The sequence below is a fragment of the Poromitra crassiceps genome (genome assembly GCF_964638095.1).
Source record: "Poromitra crassiceps genome assembly, chromosome: 21".
Taxonomy (NCBI): domain Eukaryota; kingdom Metazoa; phylum Chordata; class Actinopteri; order Beryciformes; family Melamphaidae; genus Poromitra; species Poromitra crassiceps.
This window is the reverse complement of record NC_139638.1, coordinates 18881913-18898827: the sequence shown is the minus strand read 5'-3', so window position 1 is coordinate 18898827 and position 16915 is coordinate 18881913. Positions and strand designations below refer to the sequence as shown.

At 43.6% G+C, this 16915-nt stretch overlaps 1 protein-coding gene across 1 annotated transcript; it reads right to left on the bottom strand.

Moving 5' to 3' along the window:
- Positions 1-879: 879 nt before the first annotated feature.
- Positions 880-16086, bottom strand: LOC310795576 (Golgi phosphoprotein 3-like). Its single transcript, XM_083657646.1, has 5 exons — positions 15686-16086; positions 15017-15148; positions 12887-13001; positions 4566-4726; positions 880-3574 (listed from the first exon to the last, which is right to left on the bottom strand). Exons 1-5 carry the CDS (start codon positions 15893-15895, stop codon positions 3311-3313), a joined length of 882 nt encoding a protein of 293 aa, XP_083513772.1. The 5' UTR covers positions 15896-16086; the 3' UTR covers positions 880-3310.
- Positions 16087-16915: the final 829 nt, after the last annotated feature.

The window sequence follows — 16915 nt, the reverse complement described above, 5'->3', positions numbered from 1 at the left end:
GCAAATAACCACTATAGATGACAATAACAAAGGAAAAGAATAACATTTCGAATTTTGGATTGTTTACACTGACTTCAAAGCGGTTGAAATTATTTTTCGGGGTGGTCCCGGGGCGGCGATGTCATTCTGCTGCTGCTGTTGTTTTGGTAAAAGTAATGCAAAAGTAGTGTAATAAGTAACGAGTTACTCTACACAGACAAGTAATATTGTAAAGTAACTTATTACTTTCAAATGAAAGTAACTAGTAATATGTAGTAGATTACATTTTGAAAGTAACTTGCGCAACACTGACTTCAACAGACTACGGACTGCATTTGTGTGACACATTCAGAGGACAAAGTATATTGAGTAGGTTGAATGCAGTGTTGGGGGTAACTCATTACAAAAGTAACATATTACATGTAATATATTACTTTTAGCAGTAACTCAGTAATATAACTTATTACCAATAGGATTTAAGTAATATTATACCAGTTACTTTGTCAAGTTACACAAGTTACAAATTTAGTTACTTTTTTTTTTTTAAATCAAAGCACATATTTAAATAAATATACAATCATTTCCTAATCAAATTGTGTGTTTTGATGCAAAGAACCACTAGAGATGACAATAACAAAGAAATTTGGACAGTTTACACAGACTTCAAGGCGGTTGAAATAATTTTTCGGGATGGTTCCGGTGCAGCTTTGTCATTCTGCTAAAGTAGTGTAATGATTAACCAGTTACTCTACACAGACAGTAATATTGTAAAGTAACTTATTACTTTCAAATCAAAGTAACTAGTAATATGTAGTATATTACATTTTGAAAGTAACTTGCCCAACACTGGTTGAATGAGAGGAAAGAACCACAACAGCAAAACAGTGCTAAATTCAGGCACTTAAAGGATCCATACTTTATTTTGTGTCATAATACAAAAGCATACAGAATTATAGAGGATAGGAGAGAAGATCCCTTTCATCGAATATTTCATTTCATCATACACGTAAAATGACTAATAATTACATACAAGCCTTTCCTCTGTAGCTACATCCACAAGTTCCCCAGCCCTCCACCAATAGCATGCAGGGTCTCTTTACTGTAAACGGTTTTGAACAGATCTTCATACCCACAGGCATTTTGAAGGTACAAAAAAAAAAGTACATAAGTACAAGAACCAATCAATGCTAAGAACCAATTAGGTGATGTCACTTCATTCGCAGATCATTCATTCAGACCAAAGTCAAAGACTTAACTCTTACAATGGAAATTTTACATTGGAACAATAGCTTCCCCCAGGCCCGGACTTAGACATGTCTGGGGGGTTATTTTTTCTTGAATGGATTATATATTCTTGGATGTTTTCAGTCTTGAACAAAGATGAATCTGGGGCCTGTGTAACCCTCCACAAATCTGCATGGAATAAACTACAGTAACTGATAATACAACATGCCCACATGGGTCAAATAACATCGAAATATGACGTAACATACAAACTGAGGTTTATATTGTGGGGGAAACTTCATATTTTCTAGAACTAAAACCAACCCATTTAGCAAGAGTTTCCCAGCCCAATTGTATTAACAAACAAAAATTCCAATCTGACATTGTGATCCAGATTTGCATCAGATCGTAATATGTTTATGTCTCACACTGAGAAGTAGATTTCTCTCTTAATCATGAGGAATGATTTTTTTTTTTATAGTAACTATAAAGATAAATGGGTGTAGACAAAATCACACGATATTTTAAAAATTATACCATGGTTGTTTAACTTCATAACTTTCAATCTCATTTCACAACTGGGTTATTCAACCCAAAGAAATTCCCATAAATATTGTCCTAAATATGGGGCTACCGACTGTGCAAAAATACTTGATAAATGGCAGGCTACTCAAGCATCTATAAGCAACATAAATAGACATGGAAGACGAATCACGTTCCATTAAACACAGAATTGGCCCTTGCAAAAAAAATAAACTAAAGAAGATCAACAATTTTGTTTGGACTTAAGTTTTAGTTCTTCATTTTAAGCCACGGTCAATTAAGGCCAAATTACCCTAGCCCACTTTCAATCATGTAGGAACTGAACTTAACTCTTGACTTGTGTCCTCTCGTTCCTCCTCAAAAAACTGTGACGGGGAAGGAAGAAGAGGAGAGAAATGAAACATGATGCTGTGACGGGCGTCTGGGTTAAGTGTAGAGGTAAAAGCACTCGCCTGCCACCGTGGGGCGCCGGGGCGTGGGGGGGAGCCGGGTTCAATTCCCGACAGCGGGTACACCTCCGGCTTGCTCCGACGTTCCTACGGACACAATTGGCCGTGTCTGCGGGTGGGGAAACCGGTGGGGTTTGTGTCCTGGTCACTGCACTAGTGTCTCCTCTGGTCGGGTTGGGGCGCCTGTTCGGGGGGGGGGAGGGGTCGCATGATCCTCCCATGTGCTACTACGCCCTGCCGGGGGGAACTCCTCACTGTCAGTTGAAAAAGAAGCGGCTGGCGACTGCACATGTATCGGGAGGAAGCATGTGCTAGTCCACGGCTCTCCCCAGATCGCAGGCAGGCGGGGGGTGGAGCAACAACGGGGACAGCAGGGGGGAATGGGCCAAATACAATTGGGGAGAGAATGTGAGATATGGGGGGTGGGGAGATGATGATAACTCAATAACAGACGTTCACACACAAAGTCTAGTCGTCTAGCAGTGACCCTTAGCATGGCCTCCCAGCACGAGTGGGAATGACTAGGTGGAGAAGCAGGAGACCTGCATGAGAGCTCGGAGTATGATAACTGCCATCATGTAACTTGCTATCCGTTACCCTTGCGTTAGCATGTGGGAGAGTATGGAGAAAGAGGCCAGGAGTTGGTTTCTGGAGGTCCTATCATGTACATTAAGGAGGAGCTGGTGTTTCCTCAGTGTAGAAGGGAAACTTGCCCCCCCCCAGTCAAATATCTTCATATGCATCATTGCTGACACACCTCTATCGTCCTTCACTGTCGTCTAACATGAGGAACAGATGCAACATCTGCTTGTAGTGTCAGAGTTGAGTATCTCCAGTCTCCCCAGTGTCAGATAATAGACCTCACTGGGGGGGGAAGCAGCCAGTCGTTTTGTCATTCAGTGAAGGTTTTCCAACCAACCAAAAAATGGTACTTGGTGAATCCCGCCACCAGTAAGATTTCATCATGTCCTAACACCGAAATGTCATCTGGAATAGGTGTACAAACCAGGCGCCCCAACCAACCAAACAGATTGTCTCATTAAGGGAAGTCTTTTCAACCAATTAAATAACATAGACCATAGCCAGATCTTCCAGTCCAACCAATCGGCTTGCTCTCATTTAGTGAACGCCGCCACCACCGCCCACATCAGTTCGTTAGAGCTGGGCTTTGCGCTCTCCTTCTCCGGCTCCAGCTCCAGCAGGGTGTGGACTCTCTTCATGCCCAGGTCGTACTGCTCGTCCTGGAGGGGAGCGAAGGCGTTCTCCAGGACGTCGGACGAGTGGGCCAGCAGGATCAGGGCCAGAACCCGCTTGTCCATGCGCTGCGGGTCGTTGACCCACTTCTCCAAAACGGAATCCTGGACCTTCTTGACGAGTCGCTGCGTGCAACAAATGTACACGATCAATTTGACATTTGAACATTCTTAAGGACATTCAGCCAGGGGAATTTTGGGTGGAACTGAAATGTTAGGCTGGCAGGGATTTATGTTTATGTTTATTTGCACATTAAAGGAAAACAGAAACAAAATAAAAAATGTTTACAACATTGGAGAAAAAAACATGTGCAGGTGAGATAGAAACCCACTACGGTTTATATAAAGATCTCACCTCAAAATTGATTTGATTTGATTTCAAATTTTCTGGAACCTATTCATAATAACTAAGGCGTGTTCTAGTAAATGTTATTACAAAGAATTTGTTAGCACTGACAATCACGCCAACCTGAAAAACTGCAGGCACAAAAGCATTTTGCTTTTAGGAGCATTGTGCCAGCGTGCGGCGCTGTTCCAAAACGTGTCAACGTGTGTCGTTGCCTGGGAAACGCACATCCCATAATACAACTGTTCGCATCGCATCCCATAATAGTATGATGATACTTGGGATGCCATTGCCGACATAGATGCGAACAGGTTAGCTAAAGGTTTAGCGTCGCCAGTGAGGGCCCCCACCGTTGCGGTCGGGGTACGTTTTCGAAATCACTCCAGGCCTGAAAAATGTTCTAGGGGAAACAATGAACTGTATTTTGCAGGTGGCAGGTGACATTAATAACCAACATTAGCTCACCACACAATATATTCACTGTCTTTACAAGATAATGACAATATGAAGACAAGCTCTTGATCCTAATCCTGCAGAGTGATAAGTAATGATTACAGCTCACTGAGGAGCCGCCCCGCCTCTCTGGGGCGGCAGGCCTCAGGAGGTAGAGCGGGTTAATCTCTTTGGATAAGAGAGGTCGGTGGTTCGAGCCCCGCCTCCTCCAGCCCGCATGTCGACGTCTCCTTGGGCAAGACACTGAAGCCCAAATTGCTCCTGATGGTTGCGCCAGCACCCTGCAAGGTCGTTTTATCAACAGTGTATGTACCTTACCTGTTTAATGGTGCTGTTGGTGAGCGGATGCGTGGTCATATCAAACAGCAGAAAGTTCTGCTTCTCTGTGGTCAGAACACCTTTCTCCACCAGGTTCTTGGCTAGACGTTCTCGGACGTTTCTCAGCTGGTAGTGCAGCTTCAGAGGATTCCATGTCTCTCCTAAAGAAGAACATATAATGAGATACTTTCAGGGTCCAACATTAACTCTTGTCCACCAGCCTAAAGCAGACCTGCCAACCTAATATATCTATCTATATGAGGCCATTTACACCTGGCATTAACATGCGTTTTCTGCCATCAGATTGCAATCAGATTGTATTTTATCACTTCAGCCTGATTCCATTTACACCTGGCACTAACATGCGTTTTGGGTGAACAGATTGCAATCCGATTGCTCTCCAGCTCGAACGTCATCACGCGCGCGCCCCCTGAACGTGTGCATGCATGTTTCATACATGCACAGGGAAATAGAGGTTATTGTTAAGCTCAAATGCACAGTGAACGTCCCCTTCACCTGGACAAAACGATGGCCGATCACGCAGCACTGCATCTATTTCTTTATCTGTTTATTGACAATGACACTGGGTCCGAGACACACACACACATACATACGTTTTCCGTGCATGTCATTAGCTGTAACCAGAGCTGTATAATAGAAGAGTTCCGACATCTCCATTCACTCCAATGGACCAGTTTTTTTCCAGGAAGTAGAAAGTGGAACTCTTGAGTAAAAAAAGCAGCACTCTCGAGTTGCAGCAAAATAGACAGTGTTGTACTTTGAAAGGGTTTTTCATCCCTTGAAATGAATCAAATTGTACATTATCGGCTTTATTTTAGCATGCAAAAGTAGCGCGAGACCCATTCCTGGCTGGTTATTGGCTAATGATTCTTGCATTTTGGTCCTCCGCTGACGCCACTCTCTTACTAGAGGACACTAGCTGTAACCACCTGTGTTGCGTTCAGGTAACATCCTAAATTACAATGTTATACAATTGAGAGCATAATTTCTCATTTATATGAAAGGAAAATGAGGGGGAAAGGGTTCGAACCCTTTCTCCCTCATTTTCCTTTCATTTTCCGCTCCTTTTCCAAAGGAGAAGTGTTGATATAAAAGAGAAATTATGCTCTCAATTGTATAACATGGTAATTTAGGATGTTACCTGAACGCAACACAGGTGGTTACAGCCGTGGCAAAACCTCCGCAGCAAAACTTTGAAGCAACGCTACGATTGTTGTGCAAAAGCGGAGCGGGGGAGAGATAGATCATTTTTAGCCGGTCCATGGTGACAGGCTGCCTGTGTGTGTGCGCATCTGGCACAGCGGCGAGATGAGGGCACACACCGGTGCGGTGCTGCCGGGCAATTGCATTCACGTGTGCGCGCCGTCACCGACTTCCGAAGATTATGTATTTCCGTATGGTAGTTGCTGAATGCGTTTTGAGAGGACGCATTGCATTTACACTTGTGTTAAATGTTGTCATAATGCGTCCCTGACCACCTCCGGAGGTGGTTTGGCCGATTAGATTGCAATCCTTCTTCAATGCGTTTTGGGGGTGTTTACACCTGTACTTTCAAGTGATCAAATACAATCGGATTGCAATCTGATGGCAGAAAACGCATGTTAATGCCAGGTGTAAATGGCCTCTATATCTATATATTTAAGCAATATAGCATGAGAGCTAGTGTGTTGTGGCAAATATATCCCGCTGATCAGTTGTTATCCCACGAGGCCGCAGGCCGAGTGGGATAACAACTGATCAGCGGGATATATGCCACAACACACGCTGCTCGAGTGCTATATTGCTTTTATAAAACGGTTTCCAAGTATGATAATATAAATATAATAATAATACTATAAGTCCGACTGGCATGGTATTCTGATAGTCAGTTGAAACACTACTGTAAGGCGGGACCTCTAGCAAGAAGATAGACGTGCGGGTGATTTGATTGGATCGTTCTGGAGACTGAAGTTGACATTGGCCAATCCTGGCACTTGCTGAGAAGCTGAGAGCTTTCTGGAAAGCCCGACAGGCAGCTCGAGCGCAGCGCTGCATTCTCAGCGCTTGCTGAGAAGCGGAGTGCTTTCTGCAAAGCCCGACACCAACTAACGTTACACTGGCTCTCATGCTATATTGCTTAAAGTCCCTGGAAACCAAACTATGTTATTTAGGGTCTTATGTTAGTAATTTTGTGCCTCCGAAATTATTATACATTACTTTCAACCCAAAGCCTTAAAATCGACACTTTTCTACAAGATTCTACAAAGTACTTCCTCATTGAAGACAGCAGTGCGCGAGGTGCTAAAACGCAGGAGCTTATGACGTCATAAGCTCTATATAACCTTTGTACACGCGCGCAATCCGCACCCACCCTCCTTTTGTCCGTTCTTTGCCCCCAGTGACAGCTCTCTCTCTCTCTCTCTCTCTCTCTCTCTCTCTCTCTCTCTCTCTCTCTCTCTCTCTCTCTCTCTCTCTCTCTCTCTCTCTCTCTCTCTCTCTCTCTCTCTCTCTCTCTCTCTCTCTCTCTCTCTCTCTCTCTCTCTCTCTCTCTCTCTCTCTCTCTCTCTCGACTAGTGAGAGAGAGCACAGAGAGAGACACACAGGCTGGTGAGAGAGAGGTTACTCTCTCTCACACACACACACGTCGATCTCTCTTTCTCTCTTTCTCCGTTTCCCTCCCTCCCCCCCCTCTGTCTTGCACGCTCTCTCTCTCTCGGAAAACCTGCTGCAGATGGGACACGCCCACACATTCCGCGGGAGAAAATACACTCTAAAAAATAATCGATTCTCATGCGTTTTGCCACACCTGTCAAACCTAAATTTATATACTTTGCGACGTTCATCATCGTTCAAATTTGGCTGGTGGCTTATTAACATAGGGTCCTGTGATGTGATTAACTCAAAATGCTAAATAATAAAGAAATATTTCTGGTTTCCAGGGACTTTAAATATATATATGTCATCAGTGATGAGTCAGCAAACTGTCTGTTTCAGCCTTTGTCCCACTGATGATGTCATAGACATTGTACAGTCGCTGATGACATCATCAGTGGTGTCACTCAGTGTTTCAAGGCTATGACATCATAATGATGTCACTGATGAGGTCACAATGAAATTGATGTCATCGTGACCTATTTATAGAAGAATCATCAGCTCGAAACTCCTGAGAAAAGGCTGAGAAAAAGCTAACTTCATGGGCCAGGGGAGCTAGTACTGACCCCAAGGGCAGAACAGCTGCTGCCTAGTATACAGTGGGTTCGGAAAGTATTCAGACCCCCTTAAATTTTTCACTCTTTGTCATATTGCAGCCATTTGCTAAAAGCAATTAATTTCATTTTTTTCCTCGTTCATGCACACACAGCACCCAATATTGTCAGAAAAACACAGACTTGTAGACATTTTTGCAGATTTATTACAAAAAAAACACTGAAATATCACATGGCCATAAGTATTCAGACCCTTTGCTGTGACACTTGTATATTTAACTCAGGTGCTGTCCAATTCTTCTGATCATCCTTGAGATGGGCCTACACCTTCATTGTGCTTAATTATATAGATTGGACTTGATTGGGAAAAGCACACACCTGTCAATATAAGACCTTACAGCTCACAGTGTAAAGTGAACAGGACTCTTCCTCGAACTGGCCATCCGGCCAAACTGAACATCTGGGGGAGAAGAGCCTTGGTGAGAGAGGTAAAGAAGAACCCAAAGATCACTCTGGCTGAGCTCCAGAGATGCAGCAGGGAGATGGGACAAAGTTCTAGAAAGACAACCATCACTGCAGCCCTCCACCAGTCGGGGCTTTATGGCAGAGTGGCCCGACGGAAGCCTCTCCTCAGTGCAGAACACATGAAAGCCCGCATCGGGTTTGCCAAAAAACACCTGAAGGACTCCCAGACTCTGAGAAATAAAATTCTCTGGTCTGATGAGACCAAAATCGAACTTTTTGGTCTTAATTCTAAGCGGTGTTTGTGGAGAACACCTGGCACTGCTCATCATCTGCCTAATACCATCCCTACAGTGAAGCATGGTGGTGGCAGCATCATGCTGTGGGGGTGTTTTTCAGCTGCAGGGACAGGACGACTGGTTGCAATTGAAGGAAAGATGAATGCAGCCAAGTACATTGATATCCTGGACAAAAACCTTTTCCAGAGTGTTCACAACCTCAGAATGGGCCGAAGGTTCACCTTCCAACAAGACAATGATCCCAAGCACACAGCTAAAATAACGAAGGAGTGGTTTCAGAACAACTCTGTGAATGTTCTTGAATGGCCGAGCCAGAGTCCTGACTTAAATCCAATTGAGCATCTCTGGAGAGACCTGAAGATGGCTGTCCACCAACGTTCACCATCCAACCTGACAGAACTGGAGAGGATCTGCAAGGAGGATTGGCAAAAGATCCCCAAATCCAGGTGTGAAAGACTTGTTGGATCATTCCCAAGAAGACTCATGGCTGTATTGGCTCAAAAAGGTGCTTCTACTCAATACTGAGCAAATGGTCTGAATACTTATGGCCATGTGATATTTCAGTGTTTTTTTGTAATAAATCTGCAAAAATGTCTACAAGTCTGTGTTTTTCTGACAATATTGGGTGCTGTGTGTGCATGAACGAGGAAAAAAATGAAATTAATTGCTTTTAGCAAATGGCTGCAATATGACAAAGAGTGAAAAATTTAAGGGGGTCTGAATACTTTCCGAACCCACTGTATATACATACACACACACACACACACACACACACACACACACACATTACATACATATGCAGTATATATATTTTCTTTGACAATGTCAATGCCTACTTTAATCACTAGGGGTGGGGGAGGAAATCGATACACCATAGTATCGCAATATTTTGCCTGACGATATTGTATCGATATTTGGACGCCAAGTATCGATGTTAATTTTATTATTATTTTCTTTTTTTGCAGGCCATGCCATGCCAGGCCACCAGGCATCTACCCGAAGCGCCCGATGTTGCAGTCCGCGCCTGCAGTGGCGTATTGAGTCCAGAGAAGCTTGGGCAATAACAAAACAAAACAAAAAAACACTGCATGTTTTACTTCCGGTGAGGTCAAGGAAAAGCTAGCAAAAGCATACTACTAGCATATCGCAATACTATCGTATCGTGACTCAAGTATCGTTTTAGTATCGTATCGTGGGCATCTGGTGATTCCCACCCCTATTAATCACCCACTTCCTCTCTTGCATGAATTCAGGTTGCTTAAATGCCTTGTGCTTGACTAAATCAAGGGTTCCTCTTATATGACCAACCCGTTCCTGCCCTGCTTTTGATCACTGACAAAATATGTATTTAAACCATTTTGATCATGCAGCACAGCCATTAAGCTTTTACATGCTATGCCGTGATCTGATGTCCCCTATACCAAGGTTATTATAGTTAACGAAAACTAACGAAAAAACAAAAACTAGAATTGAAAAAACATGAAATAAACTGAAATAAAAATAAAAACTAAGCTTTACAAAAAAACTATAACTAACTGAAACGGTATTGTGTGTTTACAAAACTAACTAAAATAAAATTGAAGAGAAAATGTCCTTAGTTTTAGTCTTTGTCAGTTTACAGTATTTCATACATAATAAGCCTAGTATTTTGAGTGGAGATGAAATCTATTTTCCTAGATCTATCATATTTTATGACCCTTTTGAATCTCACCGCTGACAAACACCCCATATTACAAAAAAAGAGGAAAGGGGCCAAAAAGACTAAAACTAACACTGAAACTAATAAATACTAAACGAAAACTAAGCATTTTCAAAAAATAGAAACTAAACTAAACGATCAAACCCACCTTAAAAACGAATGAAAAAAATCCAAAACTATTATAACCTTGCCCTATACGTGAGTTTGTTATTTCTTTGATATTTAACTGATATTCAACCAGATATTAATCCCTTATTAAACAGTGTCATGACTCAATAAAATTAACCTCCCTGGCAGAGGTCTGCAGCAGTGCAGTCGTACTGAGCTGTGGGCATTGCCCTTAATTGCCTCGTCAAACTCCAACTGTGAAAAAAGTTTGCTTGTCACAAAATAATTCACACTCGTTTGACTTGAGGGCATGTAGGCCTGCCGCGGCAGTCGGTGTCATGGTGGTGGGGTATACACCGATTACCTAACATGCCCACCGGTAACACCGTTCATTTTATGGAGGAAGAAATGAAAGAAAAATGTCCACCCACTCGTGCCAGTTTCAGCGTGTGCTGGGATAAATTACAACTAAGCTCTCCCTCTGGACTGCAGTCTGGCTCCACTGTTCATCATCTCTGGTTAGAGCAGCATGTAACGTTAGTTATACATGTTATGAGCACAATGACTGACTGAACTATGAGGACAGCTGAGGAGCTTGTCATGACCCGCCCTCCTCTGCCTCTGATTGGCCAGACTCATTCCTTTCATCAGCTGGTTGGTCTGATTATCGCATTTTTGCGTAGTTTCTAGTGTCCTCTAGTAAGAGAGTGGCATCAGCGGAGGACCGAAATGCGAGACTCATTAGCCAATGAACAGCCAGGAATGGGTCTCGCGCTACTTTTGCATGCTAAAATAAAGCTGATAATGTACAATCTGATTCAAGGGATGAAAAACCCTTTCAAAGTACAACACAAACTGTCTATTTTGCTGCAACTCGACAGTACTGCTTTTTTTGCTCAAGAGTTCCACTTTCTACTTCCTGGGAAAAAACCGGTCCATTGGAGTGAATGGAGATGTCGGAACTCTTCTGTTATACGGCTCTGGTTTCAAGTAGACACATCGTACAAGCGTACTTGGGTGTCAACACTGCGTGCCTGGTAGGAAAAATGCGTACAGGTTGGCAGGTCTGCTAATGGCAAGTGAAATTTCAAGTTCAAATTTTACCAGCCACTCAATAGATTACCATTTGGGTTTTTTTGGCTGGTGAGTGAAGCAAATCTACCAGCCGCTTGCATATTTTACCAGCATTTAGCTGGTGGCTGATGCTAATTTTGGACCTTGGATACATTGTATCGTGTTAAAAACATTTGTCAAAACTGACGCATCAGATGCTATACTAGAGCAAACCCAGCACGAGCTATGAACACGCAAACTTGCAACCCATATGTTGAACAAATGAAACAGTGAATAAATCATCACAATTCTCTCATGTCACTCCCCTCTTCCCGGGACCTTCACTGGCTTCCCATCTCGGCACGCGTCAAATTCAAGACACTGGTTCTGGCCTACAGGGCAGAACACCAGACAGCCCCTCTGTACCTACAATCTATGGTCAGGCTCCAAATCTCTCACCGCTCCCTCCGCTCCTCCACCAGTGCAGGACGCCTCGCCCCTCCTTCACTACGGGGGCTCAAAAGTCGCTCATCCCGATCGCGACTCTTCTCGTCCCTGGCACCGCAATGGTGGAATGAGCTCCCCCCCTATGGTCAGGATGGCCGCTTAAAACACACATTTTCAGGCTCCACCTGGCCCCTTCTTGAACTAACATCTTTCTCATTTTAAAAAAAAAAACGACACTTCACCACAATTTCTTCAGAAGTTGTATCTGTCATAGACTCAGCCCTCAGTCTTAATCCGTTTCACTCCTGTAAGACTGAGAATATTACTATTTAAATCTTTGCATAGCGTTAGGTGGCGCTGTTGGAAGCCTTGCATCGGAGAACCAATCATGAGTGTTGTGGGCGGGCCTGCTTTCTGGGGGCAGATCTCATGCAGAACCGGTGTCTCGCAAAACATCGTCGCATTTGCGGAGAAACATATTAATCACATAGAAACAAACATAACCTGTTAATAGGACGTGTTTCATCCGGCCCCGGCGGCTAGAGGTCTTTCCCCCAGCGATAAGCCCGACTCCCGAGGCTAACGTTACAGAGTCTGCTGGCTGCTGATGACTTCACACAAGTTCACAGTATCAAGCGGACCACTTCCGGGTAGGAAAAATGATTGTAAAATAAACCACAGCTATAAATTTTGTTTGGAGCATATCAGCTTCATGCTCTGTGTTAGGACTATGATAAATGGCATTGACGCTACCAAATAAAATTCTAATAATAAATGTAGGCGTGTCTGCTGCCGGCGGTTCTCGCTGGGCTCGGACAGACAGTTTCTGACAGTGAAATTCCCAGACGTTTGGTGGCGCAGCTCCAAACGTCTGGGAGCCGAGACTATATCTGTCATAGACTGTGTTGCATAGTTGATTGCTCTATTGCTGACAAAAATGTGTTATTGTAAGTCGCTTTGGATAAAAGCGTCTTGCCAAATGACGTAATGTAACAACGGAGTAGAAATGTGCAGGTTTGGTTGGAACACAGAGCAGGCTTATCTCACCACTGAGCAGCTCGATCCAGCTCTGGACGGTCTCCGGAGGCTGGGTCTCCTTAACGTGCTTCAGAGCCTCGTCCAGCAGCATGTCTCCTGTGGGCGCGTCTGACTTGCAGATCACCTGCACACGGACAAGGAAACAAGACGCATGGCTCCCTCAATGCGCGCTCACTCGCATCAATACAACATCGGGGGGTTCATACGCCAACACTCCGAAAGTAAAGCACCTATTGTTGTGATATTCTATTGAGCCCCGGAAAAGAAGAAATGCATTCCTTAATTGACTTACCCCCTCCCCTCGACGTGGATATGAAATCATACCCGGGCACCTGGGCTTCGAATAATCAAATATATATTCGGTGTGTGTGTGGGGGGGGGGGGGGAGACAAACAAAAAACAGACATTTTGAATTTGAATAGGGGGGGGGGCAATACAGCAGCTGTCTGCCTCGCACGTTGTTAGCCTTGGGCACTGGCTGTACTTCATAGACAGGAGTCATTTAACTTTCAGTGATGTCTGTCAAGCAGAAACACATGGCAGAGTTCACAGGGAGGTTCTGGTTCATAACCGAACTCGGCCACTGAGAGATTCCAACTCCAAAGAGTCTAAGAAGCCCCATTTGGAAGTAGGCTCCTTTGGATTTTGGTCAGTAGACGACAAAATTGTGGAACCTCGAGATAAAAGTTGTATGCAAGCTATGTAAGCTACAGTTAGCCACTGTTGTTGTTGTTGTTCTATATTTATCAAAGCACAGCTTGCTCAGAGTGTTGAAAGTCTATTATATCAGTATATAAATGGGAGCTGGGGCTCTGTTTGTTTCTCTGTCCCACTGTGATTGTCCCACTGTGATGTGATAAATCCTACTGTGACATCATCAGTGATGTGATGAGCTGCATAGCGGGCGAGCCTACCCAGCAAACATTTTCACGTATAACGACCGTCTGCTGCACGTCAAACCACTACATCTAATCAGGGTCTAATTATATATTCTGAATGGAAATCTTAGCGACGTAATTCCTCTACTTCCCCACAACGTGTCCAGATTCGATTTTTGAAAGACAAAAGATCGCACCTCATGCGGGATTCGATCCTGCGGCGCACGCTTCGCAGTCATGTGTCTTATCCATTAGGCCACCGAATTAGTTACAAATGCTACGGATTTGGTCATATATAGAGATACTTAACATTGAGCACTTAGCATTTTGACGGTCCCGACTGGAAGTTGCGTTGATAGGCTAGCTGCCTCGCTAATTCTGTTTCATGATTTCAACCAGCGATGAGACAGGTATATTTATATAATTTACGATAATATAACCAACGTGACTTTAGCAGACAGCATAGCACATCCAAAACCCACAACATTGCGTTTAGTTACGGCAAGAGAAATGGGACACAGGATTCAGGAAGTTTGTGATAAATACAAGCCCATAGCAAGAGACACTTGCACTTATATGACATAAACGTGTTTTCATATTAAAAAAAGAAAAGGGCGTTCAATAAAAGTCGTCATTGCAGGTGGAGTGCATGTCACACTGTGAGTATCTGATCACACAACAGGTAAATTGTCAATCAAATGTCATTTTTATTCAACAAAAACACAAAAGACACCTACATGTGGTGTTTTCAAAGCAATATGAGGTCAATATTTTTTGTTTTGAAGTGACAGTCTAAACGTTACTTTGGAGGAATGTGGAGAGAACGTCAGACTTAGATGGTAGATGCCAAACCACAATTCTATCGTCTGGTGATGTCGCGGTCAAGACGATGTTTGCTGGGTAGGGATCGAGCGCGCGAGATCCCTGGTACACTTCAATAGCCCAGGCTTTTATTTGCTTCGGTAATGTTATAAGCCATTATTTTATTTGTTTATATAAAAGTTATGTTTCTCATATTTGCTAACATCTTGTGGACATAATTATGTGCAAACATAGATATTTGAATATGTCCCAACCCATGTGTTTGTTTTTAGAAGGAATATTGGAACGGAATTCTTTGGCCAACTTTGACAGCCCTACCTAGAGATTTGGTGTCTTGCTCAAGGACACCTGAGCAGGTTGGCCTGGCTGAGCTAACGCCTTCCGGGTTCTTCCTTCACCTGAACACCTGTGCGTGCCTTACAACTGCCAGATTCCTCACCTTCCTCGTCAGCAGGCTCTTTCGCCTCATGCCTCCGGCCTCCAGCTGCAGCCGTCCTCTCAAGGCCAGCTCGATAAGCATACACCCGCGGAGACCTGACGAAATACAGTCATTCCAGAACGACGTGTAGCCCTGGGAGGAGGACGAAAAATCAATAAAGGTGTATTTCTGGTTAGCTGACGTGTTGGCACTGTTAGTAGGAGTTGCTTTGTGTGACACTTCCAGGACGAAGGGGGTAAAACAAAAAACAAGCAACACGATCTAGGTTGGATCAGTACGTTGAGTTATTATCGCTAACGATTAGCTGTCGTTGGCTAATCGGATTCACTTGGATTTTCTGACACCCTCTTAACATTTGGCTGCAAGCATCAATAGCGACCTGAAATGACGAGAATAATTGTGTGCGCAGTTAAACGTAGCGTTATGATCAAAAATCAGCTAGCCAAAATCAGCGACCAGACTGATCAGTGGTTAGCTTTATCACAAAACTTGGTGCTAAGACAACTCAAAACCCTCAAACGTCAACTATCGCGTAAATAGGGTGCTTTGTTAGCTTTGTTGACGTTAGCAAACACGGATGTTGGATCATCAATCATCAAACTAACGCTAGGTTAACGTCAAACTGTTTGCCAGCTTTAAAGTTACCGTGTGACGAAAAACAGTTCTCACCTCTCGGTCCTTGAGGCCCAGGAGCAGCACCTCCTCCATCAGCGTGAGTCTGGTTTCTTTCGAGTCCCCCGTGTCTTCTTCCTCCTCATCCCCGCGCCGTTCCTCGTCCTCCTCCCCGCCGGAGCCTTTCTCCTTGTCGGCGGCGGCGCTGCGAGTGGCCTCGGTCCTCCGCTGCACAAGGCCCGAGTTTCTCTGTGTTACCGAAGTCATTATACTTGTCCGTCCTCCTCCTGGCGATCAAAACCGACGAAAGAGCGTGCCGAGAACAGCCGGTGAGTCACGGCGCGTGTAACCCGACGGTTAGCTGGGAATCTTAAAATATACAAAATAAAAAATAAACGGATGAATTATCGAGTAAATAACACATACAGCTGTTACACTCGGCTCGAGATTCCTCCTCCTTCGACTCTCTGCCCACTTCCTGATCCAACATGGTGGAGACGGATGACGTCAAATCTCCGCATCTTCCTGCTGCCTTCAAGGGCTGTCGGAAATTGCGGAATTACAAGAACACACATGACGTGGCGACCCAACAGGTGGTAAATAAATACAACTCGCAAATCATAATCACACACATATATACCGCATATGTATGCAATGTGTGTGTGTATATGTATACCGTATATATACTACATAATGTATGCAATGTGTGTGTGTGTGTGTGTGTGTGTGTGTGTGTGTGTGTGTGTATATGTATATGTATACTACCTATGTATGCCCTTGGGGTCAGTAGCTCCCCTGGCCCATGAAGTTAGCTTTTTCTCAGCCCTTTTCTCAGGAATTCGAGCTGCTGATTCTTCTGATAGGTCACGATGACATCAATTTCATTGTGACATCATTAGTGATGTCATAGCCTTACAGCCTAACAGTTTGCTGACTCATCACTGATTACACATCTATATCTATATATATATATATATATATATATATATATATATATATATATATATATATATATATATATATATATATATATATATCTGGAAAATCTCTCACTCCCTTTGGTTTCAGTGCCCTTGCTTGTATAATTCCCCCTTTTTATGCAGTTTGGACATATTAAAGGTGTATTCCAACATTTTAACTAATCCAGCTGCTTTATTATTAGGCCTACCTGCTTGCTGCTTTTGTAATAAATCATTTATCTTTTAGTATGAATCTTGTCCAGACGGTCTCTTAATAAATGTTGCATATTATTTTATACCTGAATACCACGTCTCTGCTCCCTCATTT